At 44.5% G+C, this 18,492-nt stretch overlaps 2 protein-coding genes across 2 annotated transcripts in view; one reads left to right on the top strand and one right to left on the bottom strand.

The window, feature by feature from the left end:
- The window catches only part of HHIPL1 (HHIP like 1), a 33,668-nt gene extending 22,364 nt beyond the window's left edge, over positions 1 to 11,304 (top strand). Inside the window, exons 5-9 of the mRNA XM_035097096.2 lie at positions 892 to 1,018; positions 2,370 to 2,515; positions 4,416 to 4,497; positions 4,651 to 4,733; positions 7,009 to 11,304. Of these exons, the coding sequence (XP_034952987.1) occupies positions 892 to 1,018; positions 2,370 to 2,515; positions 4,416 to 4,497; positions 4,651 to 4,733; positions 7,009 to 7,631 (1,061 nt within the window). The 3' untranslated portion in view covers positions 7,632 to 11,304. The remainder of the gene's footprint in view (positions 1 to 891; positions 1,019 to 2,369; positions 2,516 to 4,415; positions 4,498 to 4,650; positions 4,734 to 7,008) is intronic.
- Positions 11,305 to 13,970: 2,666 nt separating this feature from the next.
- The window catches only part of LOC118080672 (cholesterol 24-hydroxylase), a 22,215-nt gene continuing 17,693 nt past the window's right edge, over positions 13,971 to 18,492 (bottom strand). The window contains exons 13-15 of the mRNA XM_035106250.2: positions 17,664 to 17,752; positions 15,958 to 16,024; positions 13,971 to 15,159 (exon numbers count right to left, since the gene is read on the bottom strand). Of these exons, the coding sequence (XP_034962141.2) occupies positions 14,992 to 15,159; positions 15,958 to 16,024; positions 17,664 to 17,752 (324 nt within the window). The 3' untranslated portion in view covers positions 13,971 to 14,991. The remainder of the gene's footprint in view (positions 15,160 to 15,957; positions 16,025 to 17,663; positions 17,753 to 18,492) is intronic.

The following is an 18,492-nucleotide window of genomic DNA, read 5'->3' as shown; positions in this document are numbered from 1 at the left end:
CTTAGAAATGTTTATGGCTTGTGCCTGGACTGTAGCTCAGTGGCAAAGGCTGGGACTTTACTCTGCTTCCAGTCTGTGGACTATATTGAACTAGATGGACTTACCCTGGTTCAGGATATGGCAGGTTCCTATGTTCCTGCTCATGCTAGGAACATCCAGAGCTACAATAAGCAGACAATGCAGCATCATTTAGAGGGACTTTTAAGTGCTAAAATAAACTGGATTTTCAGTTAAGCCATGTTGTATTTGAGGAATAAAGCCCTGATATTTCTGCTGGTAGAGGAGCCCTGTAAATGCTGTGGTCTTTGGAAGAAGGTTCTTTAAAATATACCTCTTCTACTCAGTGCTTGAAATTCCCATTGTTCTAGGATCATTTTGCGACAGGGAATTTCATTATCGCGAATGGTTTCTGAGCTCTGCGCCTAAGATTTCAGACTTAAAACTGCAGGTTGGAAGGAAAGGAGGACCTTTTTCTACCTCCCCACTTCCAGCTACTCCCTGAAGATTGGAGAAAAGACCCCCTTAAGAATATTAGGGGCGGACAGGGGAAGGACTAGTCCATGTGAAAAATGAACATAATATTTTAGCTGCAGTTCATTCATTTTCAGCTTTGTATTCTTGTTATATTAAATAAGTGAGCCTAGATATTCCATTGTTGTGCCCTTAATCTAGGTTTAAGGTGCCATTTAGATCCTAGGTTTCACATCTCAGTTTCTAACTCTGTTTCTACTCTATGGGGGTTTAAAACAAAGCAGGCTATAGAATTAAAAAAAACCCAGAATTCAGCATGACTCTTTCCAGCCTCCAGTGAACCCTGATATATGAATGATTATACAATGGCTGATTTGCATCCTCCAGGCATGATAATTTTCTCTTTTCCCCACTCTGCAGATGATGTTCTGCCTATATATGCTTATCCACACAAAATGGGGAAGTCTGTGACAGGAGGCTATGTCTATCGGGGTTGTGAGTCTCCAAACCTTAATGGGGTGTACATATTTGGAGATTTTATGAGCGGGTAAGTGACAAGCAGAGCAGCCATCAGGTGAGCAATAAACAACGCCAGCTGGAATCGGAGATGAGAGGGTCTGTCAGTTTCATATATCCTAGTTTCCTCATTTCCCCCGCCCCCCATCTTAAATTTAGTTCTCTACATTTTGCAGCAATTTTATTTTACTTATTTTTTTAAAAGAACATCCTCATGAAAGTCCACCAGCATTTAATGTGAAATTCTCCTAATAAGCACATTTTAATGCACACCTCCCCTTAATTTATGCATTTTTTTTGTAAACATTGTTGGCTGGAGAAATGCATTTGAAAATTCAGGTCAGCATGAATTTTGAAGGATAACTGTTTTCGCTTTACATTATTGTTTCAGAAAGCACCAATGCATACCGAATGAAATTCCTCCTCTTGGAATTTTCAAGTATGAGATGTAAAAACCTATCGCACTGTAAACACTTACCGATCTGCCAATGATTGCTTAGCATTCAGCCACTAATACATTATCACAACTGACTCGTGTATCCCATTATCCTATGTTTTTATTTTCGTATGAACGTTCAGTTCTATGAAGGTAACAGTAGGACGAGGGCTTAATGTTGCTGTTCCATGTGTAAGCGTGCTTTGCATGCAGTCAGATTTATATTTAACTTAAGTCCAGAGGAATCTGAATATTTTGCCCTGCCATAAACGTTTTCAAAAAATTGTCTTTAGTTAAAATAGTGTTTGACAGATTGATATATTCTCAGTGTTTAATAATTTGCTTCCAATTACAGGTGGCCTTTCTAGCCTTCATAGTTTTCAAGCTCCCATGTGTCCTAGCTTTAATAGACCAGTTATATGCCAATGTTTAACTGAAATTAGCAATATATATTCCATGGGTTTCATGTGGAAGTTCCCATGGTTTATGTGCTCCAAGGAATCCCACCTTTGCCTCTTAAAAAAAAGCATCTAGTCCTCATGATTAAGATGGCAATAGGGTTTAGGTACTGGAAATAAGGAGACAATTTAAAAGGTAAAAAAAAAATCCGTTAAGTTCTTATCCTTGTAGAACAAAGACTGACCTTCAGCTCTAGTTTGACACCCACCCTGTTCAATATGCAAATGATGTTCATCACTCGCGGTCAGAGCTGCAAATTAATCTGGCTCAGGAGTGCACTTCAACTCTGCCAAAAATGCAGACAGCCCTTATGTGCATCTTCAGTTCCCATTTGTTGTTGAAGGCACCCAGTGTTCTGGAGAGAGGGAGGAAACACATTAAATTGTCTTGATTGGAGTAGGCGTGAACAAAGTTCTCTCTCAAATTGTTTTATGCAAGTTAATAAGCGCCCGCTCCCCGGGCACCTCATTTGCTTTTTGTCATACAGGCGCCTCATGTCCTTGAGAGAGAATCGAGCAACTGGGGATTGGCAGTACAATGAAATATGCATGGGAACAGGTCAAACCTGCATGTTTCCTGGACTTATCAATAACTACTATCAGTATATCATCTCTTTTGCCGAAGACGAGGCTGGTAAGCACTAAATTGCTAAACATCATGTGTGGCTAATCATCTCAGCGTCTTTGGACAAACGTAATTCTTTATTCCTCGGGTGCCAGATTCTTTGCTCCGAAGCCTTCTTCCTCAGCCCGCCTTAGGTCCACTGCAACTCTGTGCCGTTGATCCATCAAGCTTTTAGTCGTCCCCCCAATCCCATCGGAAAACTTATTCACTGCTAAGACAGTTTGGCAACACACCATTATGATTTGGGCATGGACCACAGCTGAGTTGCAGAGCACATGCTTTGCCCAGGTTCTCCAGGTAAGGCTTGGAAAGGCTCCTTCTTATACCCCTGGAGAGCTTCTGCCATGTCAAATGTGCAGTGCCAAGTCAAGTGCCTGTGTTTCTCCTCCACCTCTTCATTTGGATGGTGTTTTCTTCTACAGTTGTTTCCCCCCCCCAGGTTTTCCACCCACCCCGGGATGACATATTTTTCCCCATTGGAGCAGTGACAGTGAAGTGGTAGTGGCAGCAGAGGTTTCTCTACCCCACAACAGGGTTGCTTGTATCGCTGGATCTCTCCCTCTCCCTCCCTTTCTGCAGTTGGAGGGGAAGAACTGCTCTGTCCTTTGGCCCCTGGGATGCCCTAAGTCATGAAAGTTCCATTTCTGCTCATCTTAGCTAGCGCCTGTTTCTCTTCTCCATGAATCTAATCTAATCTAATCGTTGTGGGTTTTCTTTTTCTTCTTCTTTTTTTAAAAAACAAGTCTATCAAGTAGCTATCAGCACATCTTGCAATAATGAATTCCATAAATTACTTGTGCATTTCATGAAGAAGCGTGACCCCAAATCAACCCTCAATCAGTTTCATTGGTTAAGGCTAACTCTTGAAAAAGCTTTCAGTTGTTGAAATTGGAAACTAATGATGATAGCCACCGTCAGAGTTTCTATATGACAAATAAAACCGAGGGTGCTCTGTCATATGGATGATTCTTTGGTCCATGGATTTGGAGACTTCAGGGACGAGAGGAAGGACCTTTGAGATAGTGACGCTCCCTTGGGCAATTCTGTTGATTAGATCTGCAGCATGATTCGCTCGAGACGGGTTTATAAGAGAACATTCATTTTACAATCCATAGCACATGCAGGCAAAAGCGTCACCCCCATCAGTGTTGAGCATTGTTGCTAAGCAGCAGCATCCACAATTTTGCAGTTTACGAGTTTTGGCTCCCAGCAATTGTAAACCAAAGTTCCTTGGCGTCTGCAATTGTGACTCTTTGCCAAGATCCCTGAGCTATACTGAGGGCTGGTGGTGGTTCTGGACACTCAAATAGGTGGCACTTGCTGCAAACAGAGATGATGGAGAATAACTAGATGGACCACCTGTTTTTATAAAGGGGGTAGCACTGAAATAGCCAATAAATGCCTGTCCTTTTAAGGAATGAGAGTCTCAAGGTAGAGATTTGGAGCTTAGGAGCTGTAGGAGGTATGCGATGTAATAATAGACATGAAACCACCCGTTTGGTATCAGGTTGGAAGCAAAACTAGGCTATCTGAAAATAAGGTAGTAGTTTCAACATACATGAAGGGGAACTCCCTTGCTATGCAGAAGTAATTGAATTGGTTAAAAAAATCCAGTAAAGTGGAGTGGGGGGGGTGTCCCACACTTCCCTCCCTTGGGAATGAGTTCCACAGATATGAGGCCACCACTGAAAAGGTCTCTAGTTCCCAGATCACGACACAAATCTTCATTTACTTAAACCAAATCTGACAATCTGGAGAATGCATCAGAAATCCCCCTGCGTTGGTTTTGGAGTTTGCTGCTGACAAACTTCATTGCGCTACTTAACTTTGTGATAGTAAACCACTCAGTGGAGCACCCAGGATACCTGTGAAAGATTCATGCCTCCTTCTTTTGGTCTTTTTCATCAAGGAGAACTTTATTTCATGTCCACTGGAGTCCCGAGTGCCACCGCTCCCAATGGTGTAGTTTACAAAATGGTTGACACGTCACGGTAAGACACAGTGCGTTTTTGGCTCAGAAATGTTTATTTATGTAGGTCTGTAGTCTTTATTCTTCTCACAACCATTAACATTTCACTGGGGGATGAGGGGAAGGAGGGCTGTGCTTCATTATAATAATCTTTTTTGTTTCCTATTTTTATCAGGAGAGCGCCGCCTGGGAAATGCCGCGTGGAGCCTCTACCAGTGAAAGTGAAAGGCAAGCTCACAAAGTTTGTTCCAAAGGAAAGTGAGTGTCGGAGATATTTTATTTATGAATATTCACATTGGCGATTTCTGAGGGGCAAAGTTCTGGTTCGCACAAGAATTTTTAATGAACACTTCTGGGTTTTTTTGGGGGGGGGGCTGATGGAGGCTACAAGCCAAGAACCTGGATGCAGAGTTCAGAACATAACATGCAGGGAATTCTATTTCATTTAAACTTGTAACTTCAAGTAGGAAGTGAGCATGGCTACATGCAAGAAACCAGACTTAAAATGGCAAGTTTTATTCTCACAAATAAAATTGGCTGTTTATTGTTGCCTTGGTCCTCTTTGCTGTTGTTTGAATTTTGTTTGCTCATTCTGCATTTGTAGTGCAAACAAAACAATGAATGTCCTTTCAAAACTTCCTAGGGTGAGTTGCCGTAGTTTTCATTTACTGGCAAATCTTCCAAGGTCAAAAGCTCTTTCATTTGCAAAAAGTGATGCCTTTGCACTAAAATGTTTTATATTTATATTCATAATATAATTACAATAAAATCACCACTGAAAATTTACAACCATAATTTAAAGCGTACAGAAAGTTTTACTCTGAAGCTGCATCAAGCTTCTTGTGAAGGCAAAAGGTTATTTATAGAAGAATTGCACAGACACACTCATTTTGTGGATAAAATACTTATCCATGTTATGACCAGTAAAAAGTTCTTCAGTCTACATATTCTGTAGTACGAAGCAGAAGTGGGTCTTTTCTCTTAGAGGAAACACCACTCTAATAGTTGTGAAAGTCATGTAAAAAATATGCGGCTTGAATCAAGGAGATTCCCATAGGCTCTTTGCAACTGTGACATTAACACTGAACACCCTTTGAAGACTATTTCTTTAGATCTTGAAGTTGATGAATGAAAAAAAAAACCAGGGAGAAAACAGCTCAGAGGCTTTTGTAACCTGTGATGGTAAAGGGAAATGGGTCTTCTTCCTGCTGCTTTTCTCATTAAGAACTGAAAAGGAAAAGGTACCCCCCATCCCCCTTATGCAGAATGTGTCATGGGTTGCCCTTAGCAACTCTTCTCCCTTTATTCACATTCCAATTACGGAAGAGAATAGGCTCTGAATGCTGAATATTTTCAGCCACCAGTGGATGAGAGTATCTGGCATATTAGGCAAGCTGGCTCTCCCACAGGCTGTAACGAGCCAATCTGAAGTCGTAATGAAGGGTACAGCCAAAAGAAAAGAAAAGGAACAATCCATTTGAGATGCTTTCTGAAGAGTGGGTAGGTGCAGGTGGTGTACTGAACCGGTTCACGATGAAATCTTGAGAGAGAAATATCCCAGCCCGCAGAAACATGTGCCTGCATTTCTGCTTGCGGTGTTGGCGTAATAATGCCATTGCCACATCTTCCAAGCTAGCCATGTGTGTTTTATTGCGCAAGCGTGGCAGTTCGGTAAAGGGGAGAGGTTGCAGCCTAGCAAATACGGCCCTGTTAGAAGCTGGCTCCATGCTCCATAGAATCATAGAACTGGTTGGGCTCCGGCCACTGTGCCATTGCAGGCCACCCCAGCTCTCCTGCGGTGTTGTTCCATGCCTTTATCCAATAAGAACCCAATTTCTGTGAATGGGTGTAGGGCTTTAAAGGTCAGTACCAACACTTGGAATTGTGCTCGAAAATGTACTGGGAGCCAGTGAAGATCCTTTAGGAGTGGTGTTATAAAGTCCTGGCAGCCCCCCCCCAATACATAAAATACCACGGTACACACAAAACCATGTAAAATTGGGATGAACACTCAATATTCAGGAGATCTGAATCTTCTGGAGGGGTCCTGGGTCCTGAATCTTCCAGGAAGCTGATCCTCTGCATCACTCGCCTGTTGCTAGCAGTGATACAGAGGATCATAGCCAAGTTCTGGCCTGAGAAATAAGGGACTGGACCGGAAGTAGCAGACCGGAAGTAGTGCTGCTGCCATTTTGGAACTGGGCGGAGCATGCTCAGAAGCTACTTTTGATGCTTCTCTGTCCTGTTCCAAAATGGCCACCGCACCAGAAGTCGTTCTGCAGCCATTTTGGAACTGGGCAAAGCAGCATCAAAAGTCGCTTCTGAGCATGCTCCGCCCAGTTCCAAAATGGTCGTCGCGCCAGAATAAACCAGGAAAAAAAAAAGAGTTTTTTTGGCTGGGACCAGCTGGAAAAACGGGGGTTTCCCGGGGAATACGGGAGACTTGGCAGCTATGCAGAGGATGCTTTCTGGACCCAGGGTCTTCAGGGATCTGGTTAAAATGCTGACCCACGTCTCTGTTTTTGCACTTTAGAGCTTATAATTAAAAAGCCAACGCAGCGCCCTAAGCTAAGACCCACGACTAGAGCTCCAACCAGGAGCAGAGCAACTGTAGGACCTCCTCGAGCGACAACTCCAGATTGGCTGGAGCAACTCTTGACCCTCATGAGAAACCAGAACAGAGTGCAGATGACGACGGCAGCACCGAGAACAAGAGCCCCAAAGCCCAGGAAGGGAGGAAGGACCGGTGGAAGAAGAGGCCAGAGGAGGAGAAAGAAACCCACCAGTGCTCCCCTGGAGCCACGGAATGGTGCAGTCCGGATAATGAATGGCAACGCGAAGGGGAAAGATCGGGGGAGGGTTGAGATTTTTATCAATGGAGAATGGGGCACCGTGTGCGACGACTTGTGGACCTCGAAGGCAGCCGCGGTCGTGTGCCGCCAGTTGGGCTTTGCCTTTGTGATCAGGGCAACCAAGAAAGCGGCGTTCGGGGAGGGGCACTCGCTTCCCATTCTCCTTGATGACGTCCAGTGCACAGGGCGTGAGAAGACCCTCCTGGAATGCTCCCACGCAAACATTGGGAGGCACAATTGCTCCCACAAAGAAGACGCGGGAGTCATATGCAGCCACGAAGACGTTTTTGAGACTGAACAGTAGGGAGAGTGGAATCACGGGGTGGTACCAAGTAAATCCACACCATTAATGAGTAATTAACACACCTTGGTTTAGAAATCCTAATGGCTAGGTCCAGACTTAGGGCCCCCTCCGCACTAGATGTTTAAATCATTGTCGTAGCACTTTGAACCATCGTGGCTTCCTGAATAGAATCTTGGGGACTGAGTGCTGTTAGGAGACCTCTGTTCCTTAGCTGCATTTCCCAGAATTCCCTGGGAACAGGGATTGCTTGTTAAAACCACTCTGCAAAATGTAACTCTGTGAGGTGAAAAGGGTTCCCCAATTGCTCTCAGCACCCTTAACACAGATGGCTCTGCCCCCCCTAAAATAAAGCTCAACAATTTTGGCTGCCTCTCCCTAACAGAAATCTGACACCGTATCCCTATCTCTTTCAGACTAGTGTTTATCATGGGATAGGTGTTTCTAAGGCATGCAAGTTTTCCCCCACACAATGTCATTGGCCTCAAAATGCCAGTCCACCTTTCTTCTGCATTTAGTCTGGATTACCCTTTTGGTGAAAAATATGATAAATTGGGAGGGGGGTACTGATGCTAGAAAACTGTGTGCACTACCCGATCCACATGTTTACAGTATTAAGCCCCCATCTGGAAGCAATTCTCTCTGACTTCACCTAACAGAACATCATATTCCCCAGATATCAGTTCTCCATTCACCCTCCGCTTACACATGCATAGAGTAGACTCATTGTAGTCAATGAGATTTAAGTTAGGCATCACCCATTGATTTCAACCGCTTAATCATAAATAAAGTCTGGATCTAGCCAATTATTTGTGTATACCAGATGTACAAAAGCAGTACACTGTCTCTAAACTGACCACATCTGTGGTCAGTGAAAGCTTGACATTTTACAAATGGGAGTAATATATAACTAGCCAGCATTCATTTCCGTTTTTTTTTTAAGGTTTCCATTGTAAATAAGAGAATGATTGTGTTGGAAAGCTGGATTAAAAATAAGATCACGTGGCAAACATCTCATGGTGATTTAATACTATTCTTTGATGTAAGGATTTATATTCTGTGGTCCATGTTTTACAAAGAAATAACTGAAACATTATGGAGAATATCCCACCCAAGCTCAGAAATTCTTAAGTGCTTGAAAGATGTGTGGCTGTTAATGTGGATCCATGAGGCCTAGCTGTTTCCCATGAATTCTTATAACCCAACGTAACTGACGGGAAACATAATGAACAGAACCCACATATTTGCTAGGAAGTAATATGCAAGAAGTCGGGACGCCGGTGGCACTGTGGAGTAAACCATTGAGCCTTGGGCTTGCCTATCGGAAGGTCAGCAGTTCGAATCCCTGTGATGGAGTGAGCTTCTGTTGTTCGGTCCCAGCTCCTGCCAACCTAGCAGTTCGAAAGCACGTCGAAATGCAAGTAGATAAATAGGTACTGCTCCGGCGGGAAGGTAAACGCCGTTTCTGTGTGTTGCACTGATCATAGCCACACATATGTTATTGGCCCAGTGCTGTTTAGCAAGTTGCTTGGCAGGCTTCCAGCTGTGCTGCTCTCTTTATAACTATATATACCTGACTTCACAAGTAATGCAACACCTTGATTCATAGGTGTGTCTACTGCAGCAGCAGAGTCGTGCCCTCACAGTGCAAGAAACGATCTGGATGTCTTCTCTCCTCCCTTCAGGTTTTGCACCTCCCAATTCCAGCAACCTGTTAGTGAGATAAAAACCTGTTCGAGTCCGTCACATTCTGGTTGTGTAGGAACCCTTATTTTAGAAGTTTGTGCTTTTTAAATTGTGTGATGTAGCAGCAGTGGCACCGTGAGGCCTGGGAGCCCCTTGGCATGGGGGAGCTGGGCTGGGACAGTAATCAAATCTGGGGCAGCCTGACTTTCCCCCTTGTAAACCTGAATCACTACGTCCCAAACACATTCAGTCTTTCACCTGATCATTTTTATTGCGCTGTTAACCAGAAAACTGAAACACCACGAGTTGCAGGGAAGGTGGTAAAGAACCCACGAGACATGACTCGGTCTGAGAAAACCGGCAGGAAATCCAGACTAAGGACTGTCAAGGCCAGAATGTTTTTAATGCATCATGCGGAAGAAGGAAACCAGAACATCAAAACATCAAGTCAAGGCCAGGTTGGCACTGGCCTAAAGCTTCCCATTTCCTGGATAGTAATATGATTAAATGTAATGATGTTTGCGCCATTTTCTGCTGTGTTGAATGTTGGGAGAAGCAAAGGGGAGGGGGGGCTTTATGCAAGGATCAAAATATTTCCCTTTCCTTTCCCAGGGTTGTAGAATTCCCCTCCCAATACGCAGTGTCTGAAAGGATCGTTTCCCCTATGTGGCAAAATGATGGCTCCCCTTCAGCTACGATTCAAGTGGTCACTTCCTTTGCAGTGCACTTCTACACGTTTCTACTCAGAAGCAAGTTTCACTGCATTCAAGAGAACTTTTTCGTCCTCTGTGTATTTGGTATTGCAATCTTAAGACTGGCGCACAAATAATTGAAACAAATCCTTGTACTAATTAGTAACAGAAAGGTTCTTTTCTGAACCTTTTCCCAACTCGACAATATTCTTTTCGAGGTGGGGGCGGACTAGAACATGACTTTCCCTTTCTGAAAGCAGTTCCGAGGCAATATGTGTCTAAACGCCTCCAGATCAGAAGCCCTCCGTAAGGAAGAAGCAGCCTCTGGCTTGAGGGGAGTCATTCATTTGTCCTCAGAACCTGAACACCATTAGTTGGCTTGGAGCAATGGGACAGGGACACATTTGGAAAGACAGCCCTCGTGGGAGGCACAAGCTGGTGAACTCCCAAGGGAAGATGGCTCAGATCCCAGGGAATGGTGGTGGGACAACGATGAGTGATCAGAGGGAGCAGACTGGGAGGAGGTGTGTGTGCAATCTGGTGTGGAGGCAATCATGCCTAGGGGATTTTGTCACCCCCCCTCAGGGATGACACCCGGGGCAAACCACCCCACTGCCCCCCTTCCTATGCCCCTGGAGGGAAGGAAAGGACTTTCAGCCCCAACTGCTACATAGGGGCAAGTTCTATTGGTAAAGAGATGCTGTGCTCAATAGGCCTGGTCTCCTGGCCTGTCTTGTTTCTTTGAATAGCGTTGAGTTCACTGAAGCTGTGCGACTTATTGCTGGCACCCACTCCTTAATGACCTCAATAATGTATTTTAAAGATTGGAGAAATCACTGTCTCCCCCTCTCCTGTGAAATTCTACTAGCCTTTGTCCCACAGATAACCAGGCTCTCAAATGTTACTGGTCAACAACTCCTTGACCGCTGGCCATGGGAACTGGAGTCCAGCAACATTTGGAGAACATCCGGTTGGCTATCCCTGATTTAGTTTTATAAATAATGAGTGTACTCAAGGTTCCTGTATTATTATTATTTTTAGTGAGAAGTTTCGGCTCACCAAATACACATGTGAAAAGTATTAACATCTGCCCAAACCTCATGTTTTATAAACACCTTCCTTCTCACATCTTTTCCTCCAGGGTTCCTTTATAAACATTTTCACTGAAACTATAAGATACTTTCTTGTTGCCTTGAGACCCTAAAAGCAAAAATCCAGACAACCACTAGATGGCAAACCAGTATTACTGTGTTTAATGTCAGCCAGGCAATTCTGGAAACCTGTTGCAAAAATCAATATTAAAGGCTTATGTCACATACATTTAGAGCACATGGCTTCCCCCAAAGAATCCTGGGAATTGTAGTTTGTTAAGGGTGCTGGGAATGATAGTTTTGTGAGGGATAAACTAGTTCCTGGGATTCTTTGGGGGAAGCCATGTGTTTTGAATGTATGGTGTAGTTGTGATCGAACATTAGGCTACCAAAAAAGTTTCATGTTTTGAGTTTTTCATACATTTCACATTTTGAAAGGATATGTTGTTCTTCTGTGAGTGGGAAGTTCTTTGAGCAAAAGTCTTTGGAACCAGCCCAGCAGATTGAGTGCTTTCTCAGTTTATATCAGTATTTTTCTCCATTTCACATAATTTCAACTACTTATTAAATCTCCTTTCAGTTTCCCTTCTTTTAAATCCACCACTTCTTTCAGATCCATTTTTAAAATCTTTATTCTTTTCAGCTCCACTTCCTCAGTCTCACTCTTTCCTCAACTCAAATTCCACTGCTTATTTCTTTTCAACATTTGCACATCAGTTCTTTCAAATCAACTTGCGCAATTTCTGTTTTCACTGCATTTCTGTGGCTGCCGTTCTCTGGCAAGCCTAACTTTGAGTCTCCAGTTCCTTTTTATACCATTTACACAATCACCAAAACCAAATCACACCATCTCTTGCTCTCTGCACTCCTCTTGAAGCATTGAACCCTTTTCAAACCTTTTGAATACATTTTGTTAAAAACCTTGCAAAGTTCTTTAATTATGCTTCCACAGATTCTACATCTTTCGAACCCGGCACTATCTTTCTTAGTCCACTTAAATCAGCTAAGCCCCAAAATCAATGTACACAGCCTCATTTAGACATTTATTATACTAAGAATCATTTATTACACTACATTCATTATACAATTCAATGCAACCCATGATGCTTCTGATCTGAATGAGTGACTTGGTTCAAATATTTGGGGTTCATCCACCCTTCTTATCGTCCTGCTGCTTCCCTCCACCCCTTGGAGAAAACCACCCTTTAAAACTCCATTACAGCAAACAGCAATTCAAATAATAAAATCAGAGTTGGTAGGGACAATGAGGGTCATCTAGTCCAACCCCCTGCACTGTAGGAATATTTTGTCCAACATGGGGCTCAAACCCACAACCCACGAGATTCAGAGTCTCGTGCTCTACTACCTGAGCTATCCCAGCTCAGCTCAGGTCCCTCCCCCCAATTGCCATTTGTTCCAACCTATCACTAAAGAGTGGTTTTTTTCCCCCCTTGGAAAGGAGTGGGGGCAAGGAGGAAATTTCTCAGACCTCTGCCTAGAAAGCATGGGTGAAACAGAAAACTACTCAGTTCCATGTTTTCTAAGCAGGGAATGAATGAATCTTTATTTGCATCAGCCACTGTCCATAGCAATAAAACAACAAGACAATATACAAAGAACAGAAATGAAAAGTCAATTATATAAAATACATTTTAGGGTTTTTGAATCAATAGTCAAATAGTGGGTCTTGTTCTGATTGCCCCAGCTAAAAACCTTGCCACCTTTGCTGTCACCTGCTCATCTTGATCTGTCAAGAGAAAGGACACTGTGGCAGTGGTTGGGCTACCCGGAATGGACAATAAAAGAGGGATAACCTCATTCCTCAAGTCTTTATAAAGAGTGCAAGCCAGAAGGACATGTGCCACCGATTCGGTACTGCCACCTCCACAGGGACATAAGCGTTTTTCGTGTGGGATTTGTTGGAATCGTCCCCTCAAGTACAGCCAAAGGCAGTATATTCAATCTTGCGAGGGTAAAAGTGTGTCTATATTTTAGAATTGCACAGGGAATATGAAGTAGTGCCAAGAGATTGCAGGACAGTGGTATTTTCTTGGAAGCAAAGTAGAACAAGATATGCAAAACACATTGGCATAATCACACTGGTCCACTGTATGCAGTTGTAGAAACAACCTCTCTCCGTGTTAGGGAGACTCACAGGCTGCAAGGAAAGCTTCCAGACTTCTTTTTAGTGCAGGGGTGGGCTAGCCTGAGCTCCTCCAGATGTTGTTGTGCACTCTGACTGCTACCAGCCCCAGCTGGCATGGCCAGTAGGCAGGGATGATGGGAGCCTGGAGTCTGACAAGATCAGGAGAGCCAAAGGATGTCCATCCCTGATTTAACGGGAAAGGACCAGTCACTGCTTGCTCCCTTTTCTCAGATGATAAACAGATGGATATTGTAAAACCTGGTTACAGCGTCCCCAAGGGCGTACCCACCACGGGGCAAGTTAGGGCAGCTGCCCTACTCTAGAAGCAGGGCTGGTGGGCAGAGGCGGAGCACAGCCCGGCGGAGCGCGAGTTTGCCATTCCTGCCGCGCCGCGCCGCACCCTCCCTCCAGCTCCCCGGCGCGCCCTCAGGCAAGGCCAAGCGCGGCGGGGAACCAGGGAGCGCGGCGCAGTGGGCGGGAACGCCGAACTCGCGCTCCGCTGGGCTGGGCTCCGCCTCCGCCCACCAGCCCTGCTTCTAGGGAGGGGCACAGCCCGGTGGAGCGCGAGTTCGCCGTTCCCACCCGCCGCGCTGCGCCCTCCCTCCAGCTCCCTGTCACGCCCTCTGGCAAGGCCAAGCGCGGCGGGGAACCAGAGAGCGCAGCGCGGCGGGCGGGAATGCTGAACTCGCGCTCCGCTGGGCTGGGCTCCGCCTCCGCCCACCAGCCCTGCTTCTAGGGAGGGGCACAGCCCGGCGGAGCGCGAGTTCGCCGTTACCGCCCACTTTGTGGCCCCTCCCCTTCCGTGCCTTGGCCCCTCCCCTTGCCCCCCCAGTTTTGATCCTGGGTACGCCCATGAGCGTCCCATTAAACAAACCAGAATCACCAAATCACATGGATGGGAGTTGGTTAACCGATGGATTAAATTTTGCATAGGAGGAAAAAAACAGAGGAAATGAAATGCTTGCGCCATGACAAACGCTCCATCTGGGCAAGCATTTCAGCTTGGAACATGGAGTGCTCCCCCACTCCTCCCTGTTCTTGGGGTTCGCCCCGAACACCTGCAGAACCAATTCTGGGGGCACCCATTTCTTAAGTGCAAGTCCTTGCGCAGGGCTTCTCCTGGTGGGGCTTGTTAGGGGAATCCCACCCCTAGTTCTACAGGAAAAGAAGTATGCATTCTTTGTTTTTGTATGATTACACGCTAGTGCCACCCTCTCAGAAGCATTCCTCGTTCTCACACAGGAGCGAAAACCTCTGAAGATGCCACCTTCTGCTTTCCACACAGTTGCTAAGCTTTGAAAAGTTTACAGCAGAAAGGTGACGTGCGGCCCAAAGGAAAGCCACCACTATCGCCTACTACTCAAAAAACTTAAAAAGTGCTCTCGGCTAATTTTATACAAATACAAAAAAATGCAAAATGACTAGGAAGCTGGCTGCAGCTTGTAAAGTGCTCTGCAATAGTTATTGTGGTGTCTTACACTGTTCGGTTAGGGTTGTAAAACCCACATTTTAGAGATGAGGGGGTCCAAGCAGATCATTGGCATCTACAAAGCTTTGTGCCCTTGGCAAGCACCAGATCAACTGATTGGCGGCACTCGCAAAGCCCCACACCTTTGATTTCAAACCGTGTGAACCAATGATACTGCTATACATAAAAGCATCTTGTGAATGACTGGAGGGCAGCCTGACCCACAGCGGTTGGGGGGGATGTCAGTTCTCCGTGTATAAAGTGCACTTTTAAACACGCTCTAGTAAGTATTTCCTTCCCCGCCCATCTGACGGCGTGGCCTCAGCCGACACACCACACCATCCAATGGCGTCAGTGTTCCTGTGTCCAGAATCTTAAAGCTCTGAGGTGGAACCAGCTGGAATTCAAACCGCTGCAGGAACTTGGCCATCACCACTTTAGCCTCCATCTGTTATAAGCAAAAAAACAAACAAAACAAAAACCCAAAATAGAATAGTCAGCTCGGAGTGTTTAAATTTATTGCATCTTCATCCTGTCCTTCCAAGTGGCTCTGTGTGACATTTACGGGGTCCCTTCACAAGCCCTTCTCCCTGGGTGGTCAATAAGGGAAGCTTACCAGCTAATACTGACTGCCACCACTTACTGAGAGCAGCAAGACTCTCCCCTTGCTCAAATTAGTGCATATATATATATATTCTCTGGACACACGGGGTAAGAGAACACTTGCCTTGGAATCCTCCTGAACCACAAAACAGAGAGTTAAACCTGAAATCAGGATGCAGCCAGCAGCCCCAATCCAGTACAGTTCTCAAACGCCTTGGTACTCAAACGCCTTGGTTCCCAAACACCAAAAACCCGGAAGTAAGTGTTCTGGTTTTCGGACATTTTTTGGAAGCTGAACATCCGATGCGGCTGCTGGCTATTGTTTCTGGGACACCTGCACCAATCAAAAGCTGCACCTTGGTTTTTGAACATTTTGGAAGTCAAATGGACTTCCAGAACAGATTAAGTTTGGTGCTTTTGTTTTTGAGGCTTTTTCAGTTAATTTGTTTTTGTGACTGTGTGGAACCCAGTTCAGCTACTGATTGATTGATTGTATGACTGCGGAAATTGATAAAAAGCGCCCCCCCCCCAATTCCAAACAATGACTATCATCGGTTCAGCTAAGGGGAAAAATTATTTTTTATTTTTATCATCTACAATACTGTCTTATTTATTTTATAGTACAGTACATTGCTTTACTTACCAGTGCAAATATCTGCCCAATACAGGAACGAGGCCCCAGGGAAAATGGGAAGTAGCAAAAGGACGGCCTAAACCATCACAAAAACAAGACAGACAAGAATAAGATGGTTTTGAAAACATGAGACAGGCTTCCTTCTAAGCAACAGCATATATTATAGCTGCTAATGAACATAGGAACACAGTAAGGTGCTTTATAGGGGACCCAGGTGGCGCTGTGGTTAAACCACTGAGCCTAGGGCTTGACGATCAGAAGGTCGGCGGTTCGAATCCCTGTGACGGGGTGAGCTTCCGTTGCTTGGTCCCAGCTCCTGCCAACCTAGCAGTTCGAAAGCACGTCAAAATGCAAGTAGATAAATAGGAACCGCTACAGCGGGAAGGTAAACAGCGTTTCCGTGTGCTGCTCTGGTTCGCCAGAAGTGGCTTTGTCATGCTGGCCACATGACCTGGAAGCTATACGCCGGCTCCCTCGGCCAATAATGCAAGATGAGCGCGCAACCCCAGAGTCGGTCACGACTGGACCTAATGGTCAGGGGTCCCTTTACCTTTACCTTTAAGGTGCTTTATACAGAGTCAGATCATTGGTCCATCTAGATCAATATTGTCTACACTGGCTGGCAGCAGCTCTTCAGGGGTTCAGGCAGGGAATATTTCTCAGCCCTACCTGGAAATACTGATGATTGGCCTGGGACCATGCTTTATCACTGAACCTTCCCACTTAGGTGATGTATTTAATAGCAGGTTGATAATAGTCACTCCCTGATCTCTGCTTATGCCCAAAAAATCTCTGTCGATTAATTTCTACAGATCAAGTTGCTGTTAAAAAGCACAGAAAGAAGCCAAGTCTGTTTTTATCCCTGGTCACATAGCAATCCTAAATAAGTGAAATAATTTTGTGAATGTTGCCATTTACTGGAAACTCTTACGTTTTTATCACAAGTAAGGGAAAAGGTCTAAAAAGTCCAACATGCAGTGGAAATTTTTATAGTCTGCTGGTACAGATGCGGGAGAATTGGATGTTTGCTTATTCGTTCCACGTGCCAAATAAAAATCAATCCAGCAAACACAATCATTATTCACTGTTGTTGTTTTCAGTCTGCAAGTGGTATGCAATTGATTATGTTTGGTTCTCTGTGTGCATTGCATTTCCTTTGCACCGAAATGAATGGGATGGAATAATGTACAGTGGTACCTCGGGTGAAGTACTTAATTGGTTCCGGGTTGCCATTCGCACCCCGAAAAGTACTTAATCCAAGCACCGATAGAGCGCTTCTGCGCATGCGCGAACCGCGTAGATAGCTTCTGCACATGCAGGCACCACACTGCGGACCCGGAACACGGGTCCACGGAGTACTTAAACTGAAAGTACTCAAACTGAAGCGTACTTAAACCGAGGTATGACTGTAATTAACAACGTGAAATTCCACCCCAACAGACAGCGAGATAAATAATGTAAGTTTTTTAATCAGATGACAAACTGCAGCAGAATGGAGACAGCGCTGCACACAACAAAGATGGGTTGCAATAGAAATGGATGCCTTCCTACACCCCTACCCGGCAGACCCTTCCAATACCTGTCCTAATGTCGTGTTTGGCATTCAAAAATTTCTGATATTTCCTTCAAGCCCTCTGAAAATCCTTAGAATTATCAGTATGTCTCAATGGCAGTCACCACGTATTTTTGTTAGGAGAAATAACAAAGGGGCTCACCTTGGCTGGTCTTTGCTAAATCGCTCAGGATCAAAGACCAGCGCATCCTTGAAAAACCTTTCCATACGTCCCATGACATAGGTGCTGAACTGCCAAGGGAACAGAGCAATTTACATCTGTATATATGACTCTTCAAAAACATTGATTGTTAGAGGCAAATGCATACAGTATTTTAACCAAGTCTGGTTCCTTTCCCCAATTAGTCCTGCTCAAAACATGCATCGCCTTATTCTTAAAGGGCTCAAGGCAACTTAACTGTGAGCAAAGAAATATTAAAAGTATTTAATAATAACTATAAGTGGTCACACTGAACACCCCCACTAAGTACACATTTCCTAGCATACAATTATCAGTTAGTGTCCCCCCCTTTTAAATATTTCATTGCTTTATTATAGCTTGACGTTGTTTGGTTAAACTATTGTGTTATTTTAGACATTAAAAGCTGCTTTGAGTGGAAAATCTGCCTGGTATAGTGGGGTACAAAACCAATCATTCTGTGATTAAAAGAAGAAGAAAAATTCCGCAGCAATCCAAAAACCGAATACTGCAACCTGTATCAATTATGAAATGAACATTGTAATCCTATATGCAATATGTATTCTCCTCTACTTGACAGGGTAGGCATCTATAGGATTGCGAAGTAAGTTAATTTGCATGTCATCCTGCATTTCACATAATTTACAGCTTGTACAATGTAATTCAGCTTCTGCCAGTCATTCTAAGGAGCAGATTTGCATAACTTTTTTTTTTTACTTAGCCATGCATGGTAGACCTGCCATATGTCAGGAAAATTAATGACATGTCCTGGTTTTCGGGTGTAAAAATGGCA

This window comes from Zootoca vivipara, chromosome 1, assembly GCF_963506605.1.
Source record: "Zootoca vivipara chromosome 1, rZooViv1.1, whole genome shotgun sequence".
NCBI lineage: Eukaryota > Metazoa > Chordata > Lepidosauria > Squamata > Lacertidae > Zootoca > Zootoca vivipara.
This window is presented reverse-complemented; position numbering and strand designations above follow the sequence as displayed.